The 14,205-nt window shown below is 52.9% G+C and overlaps 1 protein-coding gene across 1 annotated transcript; it reads left to right on the top strand.

Moving 5' to 3' along the window:
• Positions 1 to 491: 491 nt before the first annotated feature.
• SDSL (serine dehydratase like) lies at positions 492 to 8,031 on the top strand (the record flags this gene model as incomplete). The annotated part of the gene is made up of 8 exons (XM_079718216.1): positions 492 to 566; positions 914 to 1,108; positions 1,280 to 1,319; positions 2,400 to 2,539; positions 3,724 to 3,812; positions 4,547 to 4,774; positions 6,697 to 6,821; positions 7,838 to 8,031. Exons 2-8 carry the CDS (start codon positions 935 to 937, stop codon positions 8,029 to 8,031), a joined length of 990 nt encoding a protein of 329 aa, XP_079574342.1. The 5' UTR covers positions 492 to 566; positions 914 to 934.
• Positions 8,032 to 14,205: the final 6,174 nt, after the last annotated feature.

Here is a 14,205-nt window from a genome sequence, read left to right as displayed (position 1 = left end):
TGGCATTGTGATTACATTTTTAAAAATAAACATCAGTGACGTATAATTTCCATAAAATAAAATTAGCTTACTCAAGGTTAGAATTTGAAGAGCTTGGACAAATGTATACTGTTCTGAAACTGTGGCTACAATGTTTAAAAAGAGTTCTTTGCTTTTAGAGCTACATGCTGAACTATTTACAGAAGAAATAATACGGGAGGAAATTTATAATAATAATATAATACAGGAAGGAGGATTAGGCACAGAAATGGAAAAAACAAGACAGGCCACGTGTTGACGACTGTTGAAACTAAGTGATGGCTACACGGGAGCTTCGTCAGACAGTTCTTGACACTTTTGCTGTGTTTAAATTTTCTATAATACAAGTTTAAAAAAAAGTTTCTTTCCTGGGAGACGTCTTTGCTGACCACTCTTGCTAAAACAATACCCTCCCCTCTAGGTCACTCCTGTTTGAAATTCTGTGATTTTGTCTCCCCAGCTAGACCGTGAGCTCCGGCAAAGCAGGGGCTGCCTCTGACGTGTCCCCTCCTGGGTCCCAAAACCTGGAACTGCCTGGCACATAGTAGGTGCTCAGTAATGTCTTTTGAATAAATGAATGAATAATGAATGATGAATGAATGAATTCTCCCACTCTCATTCATTCATCACCACTATTGGCCACGTTCTCCATCCCCAGCACTGTGAGCAGCCACAGTTACAGAAGAAAAGGGCCCCTAGTCAAAACCTCCTTGTCCAGATAGTGAAACTGAGGCCCAGAAAGGCATGGATACTTCCCTGGAGCCTCACAGCTTGGCAGCCATATGGCACTAAGGGAGCCAAGTGGAGGAGCTTCTCCCTCTCCCCGTTCCCTGTTCTGGTTACAGGGACTCTTGGCTGGAGCTGCCTGCGCTATGATGTTTGTGCCCTCCTGCAGGCCCTCTAGGTGGTTGCTGGTATGGAGGGCCCTCTGGCGGAGTGTGCCAAGGGTGAGCACTTCCACATCGTCACACCTCTGCTGGAGAGCTGGGCGCTGTCCCAGGTGGTGGGCATGCCTGTCTTCCTCAAGTATGAGAATGTGCAGCCGACTGGCTCCTTCAAGATCCGTGGCATTGGACGTTTCTGCCAGGAGGTGAGGGTGTGTGGGCAGGAGGGGAGAGTGAGGTTGTACACATGGAAGGGGACAGCTGTGGGCAGGACGAGGGGTGGGGAGAGGTGGAGTGGGAGGGTCTAACTCCATCCCACACAGGCCTCCATGACACCTGCTTGGGTCAGCCCCTACCCACATACTTTGTCTTCCCAGGTGGCCAAAAAGGGATGCAGACACCTGGTGTGCTCCTCAGGTGAGCCCGCCCCTTTCTATTTCATGAGGGTCCTCAGGGCTGGGTTGGGGGAGGAGGACCTGGCTGGAGCAGCAGTAGATGTCCAGGGCTTGGCCTCTTTTTCTTTTTTTTTAAAATAAATTTATTTATTTATTTGTTTATTTTGGCTGCACGTGGGCTTTCTCTAGTTGCGGCGAGCAGGGTCTACTCTTTGTTGTGGTGCGTGGGCTTCTCACTGAGGTGGCTTCTCTTGTCGCAGAGCATGGGCTCTAGGCGCCCGGGCTTCCGTAGTTGTGGCATGTGGGCCTCAGTAGTTGCAGCATGTGGGCTCAGTAGTTGTGGCTCGTGGGCTCTAGAGCACAGTCTCAGTAGTTGTGGTGCACGGGCTTAGCTGCTCCATGGCATGTGGGATCTTCCCGGACCAGGGCTCGAACCCAGGTCCCCTGCATTGGCAGGCAGATTCTTAACCACTGCGCCACCAGGGAAGTCCTTGGCCTCTTCTTAAAGGTCCAGTCTCATCAAGGTCATGGTCATATGGCTGCTTTGTATGTCCTCTCCCAGCCCCCTTCCCATCCTTCAAGCCTCCTGGTAGTAAGTGATAAAACCCCAATCATACGGGTTTAAGTTACAGGCTCCAAGAATTGAAGAATTCTTGGGATAATTGGCTTTCAGGCACAGCTGGACCCAGGAGCTCTCCTCTGTACCTCTCCTTTTCTTGGCTTGTCTTTCCTCTGTACTAACTTTACTCTCATATAGACCACATGGGAACAAGATGGCCATCAGGAGTTTTAGGCTTGCCTCCTACCATCCTACCAACCCTGGTGAAAAGGGAGTACCCCTTCCCAATGGCCTCATCAGTCCATGAATTGGTCTTTTTGGCCCAGCTTGTCCCATGTACTCATCCCTGAACCAATCATGGTTCAGGTGAGTGCGTTCTCTGATTGGCTCCACATAGATCACGCGTCCACCTCTGGGACCAATGGTGGGGCATATAAGTGTCAGGAAGGAGTGACTCCCAAAGGGAAATGGAGGGGGTGGGAGAGCAGTGTGTCAACAGGCTAATGCAAATGCCCACAACACCCCCTTCTACTGCCTCCACAGGGGGTAACGCAGGCATTGCTGCCGCTTACGCTGCTCGGAAGCTGGGCATCCCAGCCACCATTGTGCTCCCGGAGGGCACCTCTCTGCAGGTGGTGAGCAGGCTGCAGGGGGAGGGGGCCGAAGTTCAGCTGACTGGAAAGGTAAGGACCTCAAGAAGGGGAAACCAGCTGAAGGGGGCTGTTCCCCCTATACTCCCACCTCACCCCCAGGAGATCCTGTTTCCTTTTCCTTTTTGTGAACTATGCCTGGGACCCAGTCATCCCTGAGGATGGCTGAGCTGAGGGGTGAGTGAGATGTGTTATATGTTAAGGGCTACGCTCTGTCATCTTGCCTCTCTCCACCTTGAGAAGACTTTTCCTGTGTGAACCCAAGAGAAGCAGGAGGCTGGTGGTTACCAGGAGTGTATCTGTCTCCCTGCACCCTCACTAACACTTGGTGCTATCCACTTTAAACTGTTGCCACGCAATAGGACAAAAAGTATAAAGAAAGACGATGACAGCATCATCCCCCATTCTGAGGCCACCCCGAAATGAAAGGATATTCATCTGATAAGGATATCATTGGTTCACTTTGTTACCCAAGAAACAGGGACCCAAACATGTCATCCTTCTCCCCTCCTGGGAAGAAGAAGAAAATGAAATCCATCCATCCATCCATCCATCCATCCATCCATCCATCCATCCATCATCCCTGGAAAACAGGCTTTTAAAAACCATCAAAGTTAAAACTAAAAGCCATATCATGGTACCCAAAAGCTGGTCTCCAAATACTTAGTGTATACAGTTTCCTTCCTGCCTGCTTTTCTGTCTTCCTTTCTCCTTCCTTCCTTCATACATTCATCCATTCATTCACTCACTCACTCATTCATTCATTCAACATCCTTCCGTCCATCGCCCTTTCTCCCTCCCTCTGCCTCCTTTTCCACCCCTCCATCCATCCATCATCCATCCAAAAGATATTCATTGAGCACAGACTGTGTGCCTGCACTGTGTTAGGCAGTGCTAAGAATACAGAGATAATAAGACGTGGTCTCTACTCTTACAAAGCTCCAAGTATTGTTGGGGAGACTCGCAGGTAACCAGACGATGAGAATAGAACACGATGGGTCCTGCCTGGATTGTAGAAAGCACGTGGCATTCATTTGTCCACTTGGAAGCCTCTGCCTTTGACCCAGGAGGCTGCTGGGTCCACACCAGCTCTGGTCTCACCCTCGGGGGTCTCCTCAGCCCACTGGCCCCTGGAGCCATCCAGGAGACCTCAGGCTCTGCTCCAACCTCCATAGCCGTCTGACTCCCGTCTTCTGAGGGCCTCGGTTTCTCTTCAGGTCTGGGACGAGGCCAATCTAAGGGCACGAGAGTTGGCCAAGAAGGACGGCTGGGTGAACATCCACCCGTTTGACCACCCCCTGATATGGTAAGGCTGGTGCCCCTCTCCTCATGGAACTCAGCACTGAGAGACCCTCGATGAGTCAGGGTCCTCCCACTGGACAGAGGGGAAACTGAGGCCCAAACAGGAGAAGAGGCTTGGAAGCCAGGCACATGGAGGTCCAGACCCCACCTCTGCCACTTGTGATTTGTGTGACTCTGCAAAGCATCTCACCACCCATGCCTCAGTTGCCACGTGTGTAAAATGGAAATGCTAATAATAAATCCCCTTGACTGAGTGTGTACTTGGGGACACATTTCATCCGTTTCGTCTTCCCCAGAGCCCTAGAGATGGTTTTTTTAATGCCCATTTTACAAGTGAGGAAACCGAGGCACAGAGGGGTCAAGCTCCTTGCTGAAGCTCACACAGCTAGTAAGTGGCAGAGACCTTGGGTCCCAGGCCCAGGACTTGAGTTGGGCTGGTTCCACGTGTTACTCTGGTCTCCTCTTAACCAGACACAAGAACGCTGCCTCTTTCCAGCGTTGTGGAATGGATTAAATGGATTGAGGATGTGCCTGGGAGGTTGATGAAAGGGGGAAAGAATGAGTGGATGAATAACCTGAGTGGATGGAAGCTGAGTGAACTAAGCGTGGCAGGGTCTCCCCTCCACGTGCCATGGGTGGGGAGGCGGATGGCGACGCGGGGAGTGTGTGTGGGCGTGAACCCGTGGGACTGGGGCCCGTCTCACCCCTGCTCCTCTCTCCTGCCCCCTCATCCTGCAGGGAAGGCCACGGGAGCCTGGTGCGGGAGCTGAAGGCAGTGCTGGGGACCCCACCGGGTGCCCTGGTGCTGGCAGTGGGGGGCGGAGGCCTCCTGGCCGGGGTGTCGGCTGGTCTGGCAGAGGTGGGCTGGCAGCATGTGCCCATAATTGCCATGGAGACCCAAGGGGCACACTCTTTCAATGCGGCCATCAAGGCAGGCAGGCTGGTGACACTGCCGGACATCACCAGGTAGGCATAGGCTGGGGGCATTTGTGGGGCGCTAGGCTGCCCTAGGACCTCCCAGTCCCACTTAGTGGAAGTGGGGCGCTCAAGGGGGTCACCTTTTTTTTTTTTGATTAAAAAAAGATTTTTTTTTTGGCCACACCATGGCATGCGGGATCTTAGTTCCCCAACCAGGGATCGAACCCATGTCCCCTGCAGTGGAAGCATGGAGCCCTAACCACTGGACCACCAGGGAAGTCCCCTCAAGGGGGTCTCCTTAATCCTGCATGGCTGATCTATAGGACTTTTCATTCCCCGCTTAAACCCATCAGAGTGTTCCCCAAGCTCTCAGGCCCAAATCAGACTCCTCCCCATTCCACTTCAGCCACTGGCCTGTCTTCCTGTCCCTTGAATGGGTCATGCTCTTTCCTCCCTCCATGCCTCTGCACGGGCTGTGTCCTCTGCCCAGAAGTCCTAGGGTTCCCTCTTCTTCTTTTGGCTGTTTTCCCTCCCCTCAGAGAGATTCTCCCCACAACTCTGTCATCGGAGTTCCCCCCCGCCAAGTTCTCCCTCAGAGCGTCTACCTACCGTGGGTATTTCTTTACTTGTCCTTGTGTTTCTTTACTCACTGCTGTCTCCCCTCCCAGACTTGCTTCTTGATAGCAGCAATAACAATTATCGCAACCAACACTTCTGTAGAACTCACTATCTGTCAGGCTCTGTTCTAAGCACTTGAAATGTTTTAACTCATTCTCTACGACAACGTCGTGAGCCAGGTATTGTTATTAGCCCAGTTTTTCAGATGAGGAAACTGAGGCTCAGGGAGGTGAAGTGACTTTTCCAAGGTCACACAGCTAGTTTAGAGCCAAGGTTTGAAACCAGGCAGCCTGGTACCAGAGTCCGTACTCTGGGCCACTGAGGGCACAGAGCCAGTTCTTATGAGCTCAGCAAAGCCTCTCCCAGGCCTGAAACACTGCCTAGCTCAGGAAAATACCAGCAGGTAGGTGATCCCAAGCACGGAGGTTCAGAGCATGGACTCTGGAGCCAGACTACCTGAATTTGAGCCCACATTCTGCTCTTGACTAGCTGTGTGTTCTTGGGCAAGTTCCTCAACCTCTGTGACCTTCAGTTTCCTGACCTATAAAATGGAACTCATAAATTTCTAACTCCAAGGGAGAGCTTAAGGATGAAAACAGAAAATCCAGGGACTTCCCTGGAGGTCCAGTGGTTACAACTCCGCGCTTCCACTGCATGGGGCTCAGGTTCGATCCCTGATTGGGGAACTAAGATCCCACATGCTGCATGGCGCAGCCAAACAAACAAACAAACAAACAAAACCCCTGTCAGAAAATCCAAGCATCCAGCACCTTGTCAACATTCAATGAATATTAGCTATAGTATAGACATGGTAAATGGTTATTAATGAATAAAATGAAGAAAAGATCATTTTCTAGGCTTGGCTTTCTGGGGTCTGTGCAAGAACAACACAATCATGGCTGTAGAGTCAGAGGGGGTGATATGCATTCATCAGCTATTCATGGGTCACACGATTTTTTTGGGGGGTGGTTCGTGGGCCTCTCACTGCTGTGGCCTCTCCCGTTGCGGAGCACAGGCTCCGGACGCGCAGGCTCAGCGGCCATGGCTCACGGGCCCAGCCGCTCCGCGGCATGTGGGATCTTCCCGGACCGGGGCACGAACCCGTGTCCCCTGCATCGGCAGGCGGACTCTCAACCCCTGCGCCACCAGGGAAGCCCAGGACACACACTTTTTGAGTGCGTCCTTTGAGCCAGGCGCTGCTCGAGACTCTCGAAATGCCGGGCCCCCGGCCCATTGCAGGATGGGAGGGGGCCCGGGGCTGGGGAGGGCTGGGGCTGTGCGGGGAGGAGACTTGACTCGCCAGCTCTTCTCCGCACCCCTGCCCTCCCTGCCCCACCTGCCCGCTCCTGCAGTGTAGCCAAGTGTCTGGGTGCCAAGACGGTGGCTGCACAGGCCCTGGCGTGTACGAAGGAGTTCAAGGTCTTCTCTGAGGTGGTGGAGGATGTTGAGGCTGTGAGCGCTGTGCAGCGGTTCCTGGGTGAGTGAGCACTGCCCCCCACCCGGGCTCAGAAACCTGCCAAGTCCCTGGATCCCCTGGAGAGAGTGTGCTCTCTCTCGTGTGTAGCCTCAGTGCCTATTGCAGGGCTGGGTATACAGTAATCATGTAGTAAGTGCACGTTGAGTGGATGGAAAGGGTGGGGGTGAGGAAGGGGTGTGTCCTGCTGTCTCTAGCCTCCGGACTTCTGCACCCACTCTTCTCCACTCTGGCTGCCCATCCTGGCCCTGCTCCCTATTGGTTTCATGTAACTAAGGGCTACTCAGCTATCATGGCACCTCCTCCAGGAAGCCTCCTCTGATCTCTCACCCCCACCCCACCTGGGTTGAAGACTTCCTATGCACCAATCCCAACAGTCTCATAACTGCCAACTACATCACTAGACTGTGAACTCTATGAGGGCGGGGGCTGGTGTGTCTTGTTCATTGTTGTGTCCCCAGGGCCTTCCTAGCACTGGGCCTGGCAGGGAGGGGGCGCTCAATAAATATTTGTTGAGTGAATGGATGAATGTATGAGTGAGTGGAAAGGTGGATAATGAATAGGTGGATGGGTGGGTGGGTAGACGGTTAGATTGATGGGCAGTGGATTGACAAATGACATGGATGAAATGGATGGAAGGATGGGTGGACACATTGATTAATGGACACATTGATGGATGGACAGACAGACAGTCAAATGATGGATAGGGGATGCATGGATGGATGGATGAATGGATGGATGGATAAAACAATGATTGATAGATACACTGATGGATGGAAAGACAGACAGTCTAATGATGGATAGAGGGTGGGATGGATGGATGGATAGATGAAAGGCGGATGGATGGAGGGATAGATGGTCAGATTGATGGATGGAGAGAGAGTCAGACAGATGAAGGATTGTGAGATGGATGCCTGGATGGCTGGCTTCATGGAATTGCAGTGCCCAGAGCCTGCTGAGCACTAACTGGTTCTTCCTCCCTTTCCTCCCCTCCACCCCCGTTCCCCTACTCTGGGCAGATGATGAGCGGATGTTGGTGGAGCCTGCCTGCGGGGCAGCCTTAGCTGCCATCTACTCAGGCCTCCTGGGGAGGCTTCAGGCTGAGGGCCGCCTGCACCCTTCCCCGGCCTCAGTCGTGGTCATCGTGTGTGGAGGCAACAACATTGACAGTGGGGAGCTACAGGCTCTGAAAGCCCAGCTGGGCCAGGGCTGAGGGCTCCTGGTTTAGGAGGGCTGGCTGGGCCCCAGTGACCCCCAAGAAGCTCCTGGACACCCCTGGAGGGGGTTGCTGGCTGAGGGGCCTCTGTGCTCATGGATGGCAGTGGCAGCTGCCCTGTGCTGCTACGCTGGCTGCCTCCTGCAGGAAGCCCTCCTGAACTGCCCCCTTTGGCTTCCCTGCAGCTCTGGCCAATAAACCCTTTCTGAGTTGTGCCTGTAACTCCAGCAGGTCCATTTTTTTCCGCCTCCATGAACTCAGAGAAGGCACACAGCAACCTGATGCCAGCACTCTGATGAAGCGACTCTCTTCATATCACACAGCTTGTGCATCAAAGCCAAGAATTCAGAACTCCAGCTCCTAAGGGAATCCGGCCATGCTGAGCTCCTAGCCGGGCTTCCCTTACCTGGCGGACCTGCTCAGGAAGGGGAGGGGGACATTCTGTCACTTCTCAGGCCTGGGCTGGTAGGACAATATTGCCAATCTTTATCAAGTGCTTGTCATGTGCCAGAAATGCTTCTAAGAACTTTCTATTCATTGTCCTCTTTAAAGTTCACAAAGGTGCTATGAAGTAGAAACCATTATTATCGTCCGTGTTCTACAGATGGGGACACTGAGGCATGGAAAGGTGACAACTCGCTCGAGGTCACACAGGCTGGAGTGTAGCCCAGCCAGTTTCAAACCCTGTGATTTTTGACATGACTCTGTATTTCTTGGACCTCCGCCTTCTTTGTGTGGTGGGACATTGGAGAAGGAGGTAGGGCCTCCAGGTCGGTCTGGACACACCTGTGGGTCAAAAGGAGGGTGGACACTGGTCCTGAAACTGGGCACCTGCAGCCCCTGGGAAGGATCTCTTCAGAAACCGAGAGAAAATTAGAATCCTTTGTGGCCACCAGGGGGCAGCAAATTGTCTCCAATGGGGAAGCCCGGCTCCAGGCAGGTGAGACCTGCCCCAGGGTCTTCCTTGACTCTACCCAGCTGGGGGTGGGGGTGGGGGTGGGTGGGTGCTGAGGTCCCAGATGCGAATGGGCCCACACAGTCTGGGCATGGGGGGAGCCCTATCCAACCCCTCCCAGCGCTGCAGGAAACAAGGCTCAGAGAGGGTGGGGGCCACCCTGTGTCACAGCCCTTGGCAGAACCCAGCTCCCAGCTCCCGCTGAGGGGCTGCCTCATGAGGGCTGTGTGACCTTGGGCAAGTGCCTTCCCCTCTCTGGGCCTCAGGCTGCCCCTCTGTGCTGGAGGAGACCCACTTGCTGCTTCCCACCTCCTTTCCTGTGGCCAAACTGTTCCCTCCACCAGGTGTCTCCTCCTTTTCTCAGGCTGAGGATTTGAGAGCAGCAGTGGCCTCCCTGTACTTTGCCCGCTGCTTCGGTTTCATCCTCCCTTTGACCATAGACATCGACCTCGGTTGCCAAGGTTGTCCCTCCAGAAGGCCCCAGGACCCAGCCCTATGTCCTTGTGGGTTCCTGGAATAGACACTGAACGCTCCAGAGCGGGACACAGCCAGGCTTGAGCCTGAACTTTGTTCCTACTCACTACCCCAGTGACCTTGAGTAAATGATGCTCTGGTTCAGTACCTCAGTGTTCTAACCAGTAAAATGGGTTGTTTGCAGATTACTACTAGGACCCGGCATAGGTATGGTCTTTCAATAATTGCTAGTTCTTACCACCTCCTGAGTGTTCCTCCTGCAACAATGAGGGGTGTGGAGGAACTAGTAGTTATTCTCGTGTTGAGCACCTACTGTGTGCTTCGGGTCTCAGCAGTCATTTCATTTAATCCTGCGGTAACCTATGTGGTAGATACTATTATAATCTTCATTTTTGCAAATGAGGAAACCGAGGCACAGAGTAGTCAAGCACTTACTCCAAGTCACACAGCTGAACTGGAACGCTGCTGTGTAAACACCTGGGCTTGTGCCTCTAACCACGACTGCCCTCCTACCTCCTTTCCTTTGCTTAAGCCATGCCCCCTGCATGCCATGCCCTCTATGCTTCTAAATCCTACACATTCTTCGAAGCCCAGTGTAAAGGCAGCCTCCTCCCTGAAGCCCCTGGGGTTGCTTCAGCCAGAGACCGTCTCCCCAGCCCCGCACTCCTCCAGGTGAGTGGCAGAGCCCGTCTTCACTCCAGATGCTCTGTCTTCCACTCAGGCTCCTGTCCTTGGCTGCCCTCTTGGGAGACTTGTCAGCTGCCGTTGGCTCCTCTCCTGGTCCCGGCAAGCTTGAGATAAGAACCCGAGGGGCCACTGACCCTGTCCAGATAACACATGTCAATTACCTTGGAGGCGCCCTTCCTGGTTGACACCCAAGGAATGCCAAGGGCAGGGCGGAGGCACAGGGAGAGAGCAGGACGTGGATGGTTGAAGCTGAGGTGATGGCGGTTATGGCCTGATGCAGCGGGACGGGCACTGGAGCTGAGAAACCATTGCCATTCTGCCTTTGCCCTCCTGGACCACTCAGTGGGGGAAATGGGGAGCCTACGAGGAGGGTCCTGGGAGCAGGAGATTTTCTGTATTGGTCCAGGGCTCTGTGGAGAGCACTGAACACTGGGTCACCAGGTGTGTGTACCTGCCTGAGATACACCCAGCTTCCCCAGCCCAGCTGGGGCCCCTCTCCTGGGAGGGGGGCCCTTTGGTTCCCTGTGGGTCCTATCAGCCGAGGTTCCCTCTGTCTTCTCACCAGGTGGACTCGAAAACCCCTGCCTCCAGAGGCTGCCTCCATCTAGTCCTTCTCTCCAGCCTTAAGCCAAGGTGATGGTTGAAATCCAGCCTTTGGTTGGCACAGGGGGTGTTTTTACCCCAGAGCTGGCCCCAGGCATGGCAGGGGCATGGGAAGGTGGACCAGGGTCATGCTGCTGCTGCTCCCCTTTCTCCAGCCTGAGCAAGAGCCCAGTACAAAGCAGGTACGTGCTCCTGTACCTTCAGAGAAGGGTCCGACCCTCAGTTGTGGACACGATGGCTCAGACTGGCTTTATATCTCAAGTCATCTGTGCATGGCTGTGTGCTTTTGTACTTGTAGGCATGCATGTATGTTTGTGTCCATGTGTGGGAGAGTGCATGCACTCGTGTATTTATGAGGCAACACTTGCAATTCATTGAAGGATTTCCCTCAAACTGTGTAGAGCTTCACATTTTTACACTTGGGACTTATAATCCAGTTACTAGCCAGGCATCAAACTTAGATGTATACGATGAAGCAGGTTGGGGGCTAGACATTAGGGAGTGGTGGGGATTGGAGCAAATTGGAAAGCTCATATTCTGCCTAAAGGAGGTGGCCACTGCTCAAGTTTATCCAATAGCCGGTCCAGCATAACAGATCTCCCGATTTCTTAGTGTTAGCTCAAATTCAAAGCAATTTAGGAAAAGCCATGTGGTCTGTTTGCCTGCCTATTTATAAAAAGGCTCTGGACAGGTCCTGCAGGAAAGGAGGAGGAACATGTGACCCCAACCTCAGCCAATTCAAGCACTGTATTCTGTCTGGCCATGGTGACTGGTTCAAGGGCAGGCCCAGGAGCCAAACTGTCCAATCAGAGCAGCTCTCAGGATGTGAGCTGGGAATTGTTTGGCAAATTCTGGAGACATGTTTGATTGCCACAACTGGGTTGGGGGAGCGTGCCCCTGGCACTTAGTGGATGAGGTCCAGGGAAGCTGCCTGACGCCCTACAATGCACAGGATGGCCCCCACGGCAAGGAGTAACTGGACCTCAGAGTAGTAGAGCTGAGGTTGGGAAACCCTGAGTCAGGCAAATCTCATCTCTTCTGGGTCTTTTTCTTGGGAGGGGGGAGGTGTCTCTGGATTATTTCTCTTTGTGTATTCCTGGGAGATCGCATGCTGTTTTAAGTGTTATCACTTTATCAAGCAACTACTCAGTGCCTGGGAGGATTCCCTGTCTTACACATGAAGAAAGGGATGCTGGGAGAGAGGTAGAGCCCAGGCCCACTCCAGAGTCAAGGACCCTAATTACGATAACAGCCAGAGTAGCCAGGGGTTCCACAGTGGAGGAAAGGAGGCAGGTGGACCCACGGTCCGCCCCCTGTAGGACCTGGTTCGCTGAGCTGTGATGACGGGCAGGTAGTGAACCCAGTGAGGCAACGCATCTCACCAAGTCCCTAAACCCACTGGACTGCTTTTTTAAAAAAAAATTTATTTGTTTATTTATTTATTTGGCAAGCCGGGTCTTAGCTGCGGCTTGCCAGCTCCTTAGTTGTGGCAGGCGGGCTCCTTAACTGTGGCATGCGAACGCTTAGTTGCGGCAAGTGGGATCTACTTCCCTGACCAGGGATTGAACCCAGGCCCCCTGCATTGGGAGCGTGGAGTCTTAACCACTGTGCCACCAGGGAAGTCCCTGGACTGCTTTGAAGAAGAAACTTCTGGAAAATTTAAATGATCTCGCCAACACCTCACCAGGATAGTGGCTGAATTTACGGAATCCATTTACAGAGGCTCTTTATATGAAGGTTTGGGTTATTGATCCTAGTTTATAGCAGAAGAAACAGGTTTAGAGAAGCAGCGCCAGGAGCCTCCAGTCACACAGCGGGTTGATCTGTTTCCCAAGTGTCTTAATCTTTTGGTTAGTCGAGATAGGATGGTTAAGAAAACTTCTTTGAAAAGGTGACATTTGAGCTGAGGACTGAAGGAAATGAAGGAGTATGTGGGGGTGTATGGGGGAAGAACAGAGGGAACAGCATGTGCAAAGGTCCTGAGGTGGGAACCTGTGAGGAGGCCACTGTGACTGCAGAGGGAAGGGCAAGGGAGAGAAAGTAGATGACGGTGGAAGATGGACAGAGAGGTAAGGAGTGTGCATGGGTGGAGGGAAGGGGTACCAGGTCACGAAGAGCCTTGCAGGCTGTGGTCAGTGCTTTGGTTTGTACTCTGAGGACGATGAAGAGCCCTAGGAGAGTGGAGCATGAGACCATATCCCTGCCTCCCGTCTCCCTCCGCTCTGTCCCCAGCCTCGATCTTCATCTCCTGTCCTGAGAAACCTTTGCGTACGATTGGTGCTCACCCCGCCACCGACTCAAATCTCCTGGATCAGGTGGGTGCAGCCATGCCCCCCAGCTGCTGAGAGTGTTGGCTGCTGACAGCCCACAGCTGCCCCCTTCTCCAGAGGACAGCCAGTGGGAGCCACTGTGTTTAGAGATGCAGCCTCTCCTACAACCTCAAGGTGGGGGCAGCTCTGTGGTCCCATTCACAGATCAGAGCTCCCCGTGGGATGAGGCTGAGACCCGATTCCGCCTGAGCCCCCCCACTCCTGTTCACCTGCCATCCCCTTCTACTCTTGATAAATCACATGCCAAGAACCCCCATCTCAGGCTCTGCTGGTGGAAAAGCCAACCTAAATGGACCCTCTCCCCCTGTCCCCATCCCACTGGCTTCTCCCTTCCCCAGTGTTTGTGCTTTTTAAACTCCACCAAAAATGTCACGGGCAGGTTTCTTGCCTGGTTTCCAAACTCCCTGATAAATGCCACTGGCTGGGCAACCCCAGGAGAGGTTTTCTGGAGCAAGGAACCCCATAAATCACCCTGCTGCCATTCCGGCGTGGGCAATATCTTATGTAAAAAGGTGTTTCCTGGGAGCGCCACGGGCAGGAGAATCCTATTACAAGCCGCCCCATTAATTATAAAGAGTCAAGTCGACCCTTTGCTGTGATTTTTTACCTTAAGTCCGAAAACTGATTGCCTTCACCAATCCTTCCCCTTCCAAAAAAACCCTAAAGAATAAAATAAATGTTTGAAGAATAAATACCAAAGTTTCTCCTTTTAGGGGAGAACCAGCAGAGAGACAGAGAGAGAGAGAGAGGGAGAGAGAAAGTGGTGGGAAAAGGTCCTTTTTCTTCCTTTTAAGGTAAAAGTTATTGAGCACTCAGCCTGTGCAGGACACATTCAATTTTCTGGGCTCCTCCACCCCAGGAAGTGGGTGCTGTAATTCGTCCCATTTTACAGATGAGGGAAACTGAGGCTTGCCTGAAGTTACATGCTAACCCTTTCTTCTGAGGTGGTAAGGTGGGCAGAGAATGGGCCAGGCTGGGTATTTGGAGACCTGGGTTCAAAGCCTACCTCCGCTTCTTACTAGCTAGGACCCTGAGCAGATGAATTAACCTCTCCGAGCCTCAAAATTCTTCTCCTGCCAAATGAGGAATAAAAGCACCTCAGGAAGGCTTCCAGGGAGAAGA

The sequence above is a fragment of the Hyperoodon ampullatus genome (genome assembly GCF_949752795.1).
Source record: "Hyperoodon ampullatus genome assembly, chromosome: 13".
Taxonomy (NCBI): Eukaryota; Metazoa; Chordata; class Mammalia; order Artiodactyla; family Ziphiidae; genus Hyperoodon; species Hyperoodon ampullatus.
This window is presented reverse-complemented; position numbering and strand designations above follow the sequence as displayed.